Source organism: Dama dama, chromosome 23 (assembly GCF_033118175.1).
Source record: "Dama dama isolate Ldn47 chromosome 23, ASM3311817v1, whole genome shotgun sequence".
Classification (NCBI taxonomy): domain Eukaryota; kingdom Metazoa; phylum Chordata; class Mammalia; order Artiodactyla; family Cervidae; genus Dama; species Dama dama.
This window is the reverse complement of record NC_083703.1, coordinates 74,895,428-74,905,315: the sequence shown is the minus strand read 5'-3', so window position 1 is coordinate 74,905,315 and position 9,888 is coordinate 74,895,428. Positions and strand designations below refer to the sequence as shown.

Here is a 9,888-nt window from a genome sequence, read left to right as displayed (position 1 = left end):
CAACTCCAACTGCCACCTTCTCTGCGATGCTGTCCCTACTCCGCGGTTCACTAGGCCTGGCCCTCCAACGTTGACGGGCTTGCATCATGAAAGTCCCTTATGGCCGTGTACCATTTCGTTTTACCATGATTTTTTACTGCATAAAGTCCCTCCAAGCCTTTCTCTGCACGCTCAGAATTAAATGGACACTGCTTCTCTTCCTCCAGTCCTGCCCAGCGTGGCCTGTACCCCTCTCTCCTTCATCTTCATCTGTACTGCTCTGTGCCAACCACAGTGGCCTTCCCCCTCTTCCTCAGCTTCTCCCAGCCTCTGGACTTTTGTACATACTGCTCCATCAAACCATGCTGTCCCCAGCTCCGTCTCATTCCTCCAGATCAGCCAAATGTCACCTCCTCTGAGAGGTCCTCCCTGATACCTTGTCTATAATAACACACACCCTAACTCTTTCATCATCCTCTTCCTTCCTCTTTCCTGCTTTATATTCCTTCTTAATACTTACCACTCCCTGGAATTGCATTGTAGATTTTATTCCTTTGTTACCAGAAGGTCAGCTCCATGAGAGCTGGGACTTTATTTTATTACTTTGTCCCCAGTGCCTAGCGCAGGAACTGGAATCAAGGAGGCATGGGTAAATATTTGTAGAAAGAGTCTATGAATAACCAGAAGAAATGCACCTCTCTCCTGTCACATTGCTGAGGAGCTGATTGCATCTTTCTGTCTTACACAAAGAGATGATCTTTAAAGTGTGTTGAATGAGTAAATGAAATGCATTTCTGTCTCCCCACTTGTAGCGGACACTAATGTTTAATGAATGGATGAATGATTGAATCTTAGTGTGTCCCCGTCTTGTAAAAGGTGTTATAAAGAAAGACATAAAGAAGAGAGGGGGATGGGGGAAGGAGAAAGAGCCACAGTGGGGTGCTTGCAAACACTGAGGGATCACCCCTTGTTCCCACTTCCTGCACCCCCCACAGCCCTCCTGGAGATGGTCCCCACTTCCCCAAACCCTCCCTCCCACCAGCCCCTCCCCTTTGCATCCCCACAGGGCTGTGATGAGCCCTGAAACTGCCTGATGGAGTCAGGGGACCAGTTCCTGCCGCGCGCAGGGAAGTCATAAGCTCCAGGAAATGAAGGCCTCGGAGCGGCGCCTCCTCCTCACCCATAACTCCAGTCTCATTAGGACCAGCCCTGGCCATGACGTGGGGAATCGACGCTGGATGCCCAGAGGCAGCAGCACAGCTCAGGGACCACCCGGGTGGGGAGGGGTCTGCCAACATCTTCAAGCCTAGACCCCCCAGAGTGGGGTGAGGAGGGGGTGGGATGGGGTCCTGGGGATGCTCTCATCAGGGTCCCAGGTCCTCCTGATGCCCATCAGTTCAGGGTGGGTCCTAAAGGGAAAGAGGGCTGGCTCAGGATGCCTCCCTTCCATTCCTCCTTACGGACTGTGGGGGTTTTCCCATTTTCACTGCCCCAAAATGCAGTTTTGACCCCCTCACTACTGCCCCTACCTCCCAGCAGATGACTCCCTCCCCCAGAACCCCTTCCATAAAGAAATTCTGGAGCTGAGAGGGGGAAAGAGCACTGGGGCGTTGAGCATCTGTGAAATGGGTATAAGACGCCCACTTTCACAGCTGTTGTGACTCATGTGACTTAGCGAGTTAAACTGCAGCAGGCCCCCAACTTTTGGCACCAGGGGCGAGTTTCAGGGAAGACGATTTTTCCATGAACCGGGGGTGGGGGAGATGGTTTCAGGATGATTCAAGCACATTGCATTTATTGTGCACTTTATTTCTATGATTATTACATCAGCTCCTCCTCAGATCATCAGACATTAGATCCCAGAGGTTGGGGACCCCTAAAAACGTATGAGAATTGCCCACTGGGGTCCTGGGTCACATGAGGCCCATGTCTTCTGCCGCTCCGCCCCCCCCCCCCACACACACACACCAAATTCCAGCCACTTCCTTTGTCTACAGGAGGACCTGGCTGGGGCCAGGCACTTTTGCAGATTCTCTGCTTAGCTCCACACACCTCACGGTTTCCAACCTGCCTCTCCAAACTAGCCAGATCACGCCCAGCCTGGCTGCACACTCAGCTACCAGAATGCCCATCCCTTTCTTCTTACCCAGTCAGATGCCCCCCTCCTCCAAGCAGCAGCCCTGATATCCTTCCATACACCTGCGCCTTCCAGACAGGTGTCAGGTAGTACCCCCTTTTATAGCCCTGATTACATGCCACCCAGCATTTAAGTCATTACTGGGGGTCTTGTCTCCCACCCCACTAAACTGTGAGCTTATTTCATCTTTGTCTTAGCATCCAGCCCAAACCTGGACCAGAGTGGAAGCTCAGCAGAATGGAGTGGTTGAATTGAACTGGGCTGGGAGGGGGCAGGGAACTTGGGGATTCACCTCTGCTCACGTGTCTCAGGCCGAAACTCCTCCATGGAAGCAGCTTTGCTGTCCCCTGTAAACACCCACACGAAGCCATTATTCATCATTATGGCTTGAGTAGGAGTTAGTCCCTCAGATCCTTTCTGGCTGAAAGCAGGATCTGATCGGGGGGGGGGGGGGGGCATGGCGGGAAGGAGAGATGGATTGATCTGGGGAGGCAGTGCTGGTCCGGGGTAGTGGGGGGAGTGTCTCTCAGTCTCCAGGAAAAGAAGGTTTTCTGGGGGGGAGAGAGGGCGGGTGGAGACACCAAAGGCAGGCACAGAGGGTGTGTGACCCTGCCAAAGCCACAGAGGATGCCTCCAAGCAAGGCCCTCTGGGACTCAGGTGCCCCACTCCTGAAAGGGGGGTGTGGAGGGACTCCAGTGAAGTCAGAGGGCTTTCCCCAGGCTCTTGCTTTGGATGGAATGACTCCTCTGTGCTGCCGCGGGAGGGCCGGAGGGGTGGTGGGGTGGCAGGCTGGACTCTGTGCACCCAGGAAGCTGGGTCCTGGGAGCTCTCCAGTGTTTCTACAAGGGTTGGCTTCCTCTCGGTCAGGGGTTATGGGGGCAGGGGGGCTGGGCTACAGAGATTGTGGGGGCGGGGCGGGCAGGAAAAGCAGCTCAAGGGGTCCCTGTCCCTGTGGGCACGTAGGGTGGCCCAGGACCACTAAGAAAGGGCTGGACCAGGGGAGCTGAGGAAAAGGGATGCTGGGCGAGGAGAGGTGAGCGGTGGGTGTTCAAAGGAAGCACGCGGGGCTAGCGGAGGGAGCGGGGAGGGGCAGGACTGCTAGACCTTGGGCCCAAGAAGGTTGGGACTACTCTTTCCTCTTTGTCCCAGCCTGCACGGTGCCAGGCACACAAGAGGTGTTTAACTGGTACCTAAAAGGACAAAAAGATAGACCCAACCCGCCCCGACCCCGCAGAGCGCCTCCTCTGATGTCTTCTTGTTTCTCTCACAGGCTCCTGGGCGGGACGGCCCCTAGTTCCCGAAGGACCAGCCCGGCCCCGGCCAGCACCCCTTCGCGCAGGAACCATGGCGCATCCCAGACTCCGGAGCCGCCGAGGCGCTGCCTGGTGACCCGGCCGCGCCGGCGCCAGCGGGGCGCGGGCGGGGACCTCGGGGGGCCGTCCATGCCCCGGGTGCGGTCGCGCCCGCTCCTCCTCCAGCCCGGCGCCCCCGCGGCTGGGCGGCGATCAGGGCCGCGGGCCTGTCCGGGTGCCCCGTCGGGGGCGGCGCCCCGGCGGCCGCGCTGAGCCACCATGTGACCGCGGCGCCGCTCCGTCCTGGCCACCGAGCGGCGACACCCTGGTGCCTCCCGTCCATGCTCCTGGGCCCGGGCCCCTCGCAGGCCAAGCATGAGGCCGCGGCCTGAAGGCCGGGGGCTCCGGGCGGGAGCCGCGCTGTCGCCCGCGCTGCTGCTGCTCCTGCTGCTGCTGCCGCCGCCGCCGCCGCCGCCGCTGCAGGGAGCCCTGTGGGCGGCGGGCACGCCTGCGCCGTCGGTGCAGGACGGCGCGCCCGGCGCCGGCCGCGTGAAGCGCGGCTGGGTGTGGAACCAGTTCTTCGTGGTGGAGGAGTACACGGGCACCGAGCCCCTGTACGTGGGCAAGGTAAAGTGGGACCCAGCACCCGCCGTCCTACTCCTAGGACCCCAGAGACACCCGCTGGCAGACTCGAGGGATCCCAGCTCCCTCCCACCCCCTCCCAACCCCCTTCTGCCTCCTCCCAGCGGCCCCGATGGGGCGGGCCGACCACAGGACCCTCACTCTGCTCGCATCCCTGCCCTGCATCCTTCTCTGGACCCTCTTGCTCTCGCATCTTAGAGCAGAGAGGACTAGTAGGGCGCAAAGTCAGTCCGTCTTGTAGCTGGACCCAGCTGGGGTGCAGAATGCCATGCTGTGCCAACTCTCTTCAGTCGTGTCCGACTCTTCGACCCCATGGACTGTAGCCAGCCAGGCTCCTCTGTCCATGGGATTCTCCAGGCAAGAACGCTGGAGCGGGTTTCCAGAATGTAGAAAGGAATTTGCATATCTGATCATGTCACACACAGACTCCCTGCTATGCTCAAAATTCGTCCATAGCTTCCCATGCACTTGGGGTCAAGTTCAAATTCTGCCCCACTGCTTGCAAAGATCCGGCTTCTCCAACCTCATCTCCTGCTACACTCTGAGTTATGGGCCACAACACCCTTCTGATACCTTTCCCTGGTCCCTCTGCTGCCCCCACAGGCTTCTGCCAGCCCCACACCCCCTTACCTACCTCGATTGCTTGCCTCCCCTAACTGCTCCATCCTGCTCCTTCTTTTTATTTATATTTTTGACTGCACTGGGCCTTCCTTGCTGTGCATGGGTTTTCTCTAGTTGCAGAGTGGGGGCTACTCTCAAGTTGCGGTGGTTTCTCTGGTTGTGAAGCGCACTCTAGCGTGCGCGGGCTTCAGTAGTTGCAGCTCCTGGGCTCTAGAGCACAGGCTCAATAGCTGTGGCACACAGGCCCAGTTGCCCCGCAGGATGTGGGATCCTCCTGGACCAGGGATCAAACCCATGTCCCCTGCGTTGGCAGGCAGACTCCCAACCACTGGACCACCAGGGAAGTCCCCATCCTGCTCCTTCTGTTGCTGACTTTATCTCATATTCAGGTCTCCACTGAAATGCCACTTCCTCAGAGAAGCCATCCCTGATAACACCCATCTGGGATGGATCCCCCTGCATGTGGCCCTTGAGGTCCCCATATCTTTCCTTCATAACACTTCATTATGTATGTGTTTTTGTTTGATTATGCAATTAATACATGTCTTTCCTATTAGCTTGTGTTTGTTTTGCTCAGCATAAAATCCATAGCGCCTGGCACAGACGTTGCTCACAAATTGTTCATTGAATGAATGAATGAATGAAAGCTAGTTTCTCAAACTGAGGAAGTGTTGGTTAATGTGACTGAAGGTCTATGCCTTAAGAGTATATGGAACTGAGAAGGACTTTCGTTCATCCCTTTAATCCCTAAGCCCCTCATGGGTGTGATGGTGTAGAGGCAGAGACACCCTGGTGCAGAAAAAGCTCCACAGGTCAGCACCTGGCACTGAGTAGGTTTTCATTAAGTGGTATCTGTTGACTGGCTTTGTGGAAGTGTTTTCTAAATGCCTGAGCTAGGTTTTAATATATGAGTAGGAGTTTGGGCTGATGGGAAGAGGGCATAGCCTATAAAAAGACTTGATGTCCTGACGGAACCTGGCTTATTTAGAGTCTTGTCAACAGTTGAGATGTTTATAGTGCATGAGTGAGGTGGGCTTCCCAGGTGGCACTGTGGTAAAGAACCCACCTGCCAATGCAGGAGATGAAAGAGATGTGGGTTTGATCCCTGGGCCAGGAAGATCCCCTGGAGAAGGACGTGGCAACCCACTCCAGTATTCTTGCCTGGAGAATCCCATGGAGAGAGGAGCCTGGCTGGTTACAGTCCATGGGATTGCAAAGAGTCGGGCACAACTGAAGTGACTTAGCATGCACACACGCAATGACAGTTGTATATTTCATTACTCATAATTCAATGTTTGGTGCTGTGGCCTAACCTAGGTACAGGGGAAATGGAAATGAACAGCCATATGCTTGATCCAAGGCAGATTCTTAACCGCTGGACCACCAGGGAAGTCCCTAGTTGTTTATTGTTGTTTTCTCATTATTCCCATATGAAGCATTTAACTCTTAAACTGTAAAGTAGAAATCATTCCATTTTGTAGACAATGGACTCAAGGTGCAGAGCAGGCAGGCATAGAGTGAGCAAGTGGCTTAGCAAGGATTGAAACCCGTGTGCTGATTCTCCAAACCTCTACAAGACCTACAAGCTTGGGAGAGAGATTTGGGTCCAGGAAAAGCCCAGAAACTCAGAGAGTGACTGACATGTCTACCTGATTGTCAGCTACGGTGGTCTCAGGCACCTCGGCCATGTTGTCTGCCTGCCAGCTGGGGCTCTGAGAAGGTCTCCTCAGCCACCCACATCCCGAGCAGATGAGAGAAACCAGATGCTGATTCATTCACCATTTCCCATCTGCATCCACCTAGCAATTATTGTTATGAGTCAAACACCACCCTTGTCTCGTTGAACCACTGTCTCTAGGTGATGGAGGGCATACTAGTACCTGCCTTCCTGGTAAGGGGAAACTGAGGCCAGAAGAGTATCATGCCGAAGCCAGTCAGCTTTCCAGGGACTTTTGATCAGCAGAGATGGAGTGAGTCCAACATGGTGGTAGAACCAACCCCAAGAGGTGAGGTTCTGCTGACACCAGGTCTGGCCCCAGTGCAATTTTTTAATAGTTTTTTTTTTTTTTTTTGGTAATATCTTGACCCTATTTATTTATTTTAACTTTTTGGCCATGGGGCATATGGGATCTTAGTTCCCTGACCGAGGATCGAACCCACACCCCTTGCCGTGGCAGCATGGAGTCTTAACCACTGGGCCACCAGGGAATTCCTCCAATGCAATCTTTTTTTTAAACTTTTATCGGTGTATAGTTGATTTACAGTGTTGTGATAGTTTCAGGTGTTCAGCAAAGTGAATCAGTTATACATCTGCCCACTCTTTTCTAGATTCTCTTCCCGTATAAGTCATCACAGAGCACTGAAGAGAGTTCCCTGTGCTGCATAGTAGTCCTGTATTAAACACCCTCTATGAGCCCCGCACTGTGCCCAGCCCCAGGGGTCCTTCTCACAGCAGCCTCTCCCAGCATCCCCACTGCAGTCATGACTACGTTATCTTCCCCCTCCATCATCTTCACCCAGAGCCCCTCCTCCCTCACTCTCAAGGCCACCTCCAGAAAAGCACTCTTTGCAGGGAGAAGAGAAAAGTTTCCATCTCTTTGCGAACATGGGCCCAAAGCACCCTTTCTTGTGAAAGGTGGTATAGTGTGTGCTTCAGAGATGTATGTATACGTCTATGTATATTACGTACATGTATAACTGATTCACTTTGCTGTTCAACTGGAGCCAGACTGCCAGGGCTCAAATCTCAGTTCTGCTGTTCATTCCTTTTCTGACCTTGGCACATTATTTAACCTCTCTCTGCTTAAGTTTCCTCATCTGCTGAGTGAGGCTGTACCTGGCACCTTCTCAAAGAGTTTCAGTGAGGATTCAATGAGCTAGCATATACCAAGAACCTAGAGAGCATGTTCTATGTGCCCAGTAAGTATTAGCTTCTATTATGATGGATCTTGCCTGACTTTCCCACTGCCTTGAGTATACACCGGTGTTATGAACCCCAGCCCCAAATCCCGAAAGCCTTCTTTGCAACCTGATGTGCTAGTTTCTCACCACAAGGTAGGGGGAGGTGGTCGTCAGCCCACCCCGACCCTGGGAAGATGAGCTCGTCCTCTTGAAAACCACCTGTTCCCCTTCCAGCCAAGTCCCACATTTGCACAAGTGGTTGTGTATGCACGCACACACACACACATTCATACCACGTGCTCTCGCTCATCAGGGAGAAAGGACTTCTCCACAGTTTCAGTTAATTCACTGCTTCCCGGTCCCCACCCCAGGGAGCCGCTGGGAGCATCCGTCCTTGTCGAATTCCAAAGGTAGCTTAGCAACAGCACCATCCGTGGAGTGAACCCCAGGCGCCCAACGGTAACCTATTTTACAGCCGCCTCCTCCATCACTCACCGCCAGGCTCCTGTCGGCACCTGCAGGAACCACTGGGCCCTGTGGTTGTCGCCAGGGCCCCACACCAACAATTCCCTCTGCTGTCCTGCCCCCCCACCCCCACTCCCCCCAACAGCTCGGGGGCTGCCTCCTCCCTACACCTTCTCACAACTCCCACCCTCAGAGTGGCCTCCCAACATTTCCATACAATCTGGGTACTTTGACTAATCCCTTTTCCGAACTGTAATTTCCCCTGAGGCTTCTGTCAGCTGGATGTGGGTTTTGTAGGATTTTTAATTCTTTTTTTTTTTTTTTTTAAAGAGAATTATGGGGTCAGCACTTATGACCAACTCCTGTGGGCGGTGAGATCTATTTTAGATATACGGCAGGATTAAAGTGGGGAGGAGAGCAGATTTAATTAAGTTGCTAATATTTAAAGAAAATTGATGAACTCCTGGTTTACGAGTAGCACAGGCATGAACAGATCCCTCATTCTGGGGGACGCTTTTTATTTGATTTGCTTTCTGTTTAAATCCTGGACTCGTTTTATTTGCGTAGCCGCACTGTCCGTTTAATTGTCTTTAATAAGGAAAATGTACCTCTGCTCGCATTTAATTTTGATTTAATTAGGAGGAAGTAATTAATGGCCTCGTAAATCCCATTTTTCAGCATTCCCCCCACCCCCCCACCCCAGGATGAGAAGCCATCACTCTGGTGTTTTTCAAGTTGTTTATGATCCTGGGCTGGGGCTTAGGGAGGGGGAATCCCCTGCGGGGCTGTCTCCAATAGCTGCAGTGAAAAGAGCCCAGGATGTGGAGGCAGACAGGCCTTGGGCTGCCTCTTGTTAGCTGTGTGGCTTTAGGTGGGATGTGTTCCCTCTGTGAGCCTCAGTTTGCCAGTCTGTACAATGGGGAGAGGATGTACTCTGAGCCACAAGATCATTATGCAATATCAAGGAGGTAACAGTAGAGGGTCTAAAAGTGTGCCTAGTGATTGTCCATCCTAGTCTAGCTCACGGGTACCTGGGATTGAACAGAGTGACTGGATCCTCCAGAAATCCTGGAAGACAGTTGCAAAATTCTAATGACAGTTGCAGGGCTTCCCAGGTAAACGCTAGTGGTGAAGACTCCTCCTGCCAATACAGGAGACATAAGAGATATGGGTTCAATCCCTGGGTTGGAGAGGTCCCCTGGAGGAAGGCATGGCACCCCACTCCAGTATTCTTGCCTGGAGAATCCCATGGACAGAGGAGCCTGGCAGGCTACAGTCCATGGGATAGCAAAGAGTCGGGCACAACTGAAGCGACTTAGCACACACACACAATGACAGTTGTATATTTCACTAATGTATTCAATGTTTGGTGCTGTGGCCTAACCTAGGTACAAGGGAAATGGAAATGAACAGCCATATGCTGGATCTGAGTTCACCATCTCACATACACACTTGCTCTCTCTCTCTCTCTCTCTCTCACACACACACTCACCTCTCCCACTCCCCCTGTATTTTCTCTGCATACGTTGTCAGTACACCTATTGTATGCCTGGCATGGGGAATTCAGACAAAGATGAATCAAAGTTAGTCCCTGCCCCTGAATCCCATGAGAAGTGGGGAGACAGACTACAATACAGAGGTGTTATAGGCGAATGTGGAGCAGAGGGGAGTGTGCATGGAGGAGGGTAAATGGGAGGGCCTCTGGGAGGGCTGCCTGCAGGAGGAAATGAGCTGAGTCTAAAAGGCAAGAAGACGGATTTCCCTGGTGGTCCAGTGGTTGAGACAGCACACTTACAATGCGGGTGATGCAGGTTCGATCCCTGGTCAGGGAACTAAGATCCCACATACCA

At 53.3% G+C, this 9,888-nt stretch overlaps 1 protein-coding gene across 1 annotated transcript in view; it reads left to right on the top strand.

Moving 5' to 3' along the window:
- The first annotated feature begins 3,784 nt into the window (after positions 1–3,784).
- Positions 3,785–9,888, top strand: part of CDH22 (cadherin 22) — a 79,438-nt gene continuing 73,334 nt past the window's right edge. The window contains exon 1 of the mRNA XM_061125887.1: positions 3,785–4,036. Coding sequence (XP_060981870.1) covers positions 3,785–4,036 — 252 coding nt within the window. The remainder of the gene's footprint in view (positions 4,037–9,888) is intronic.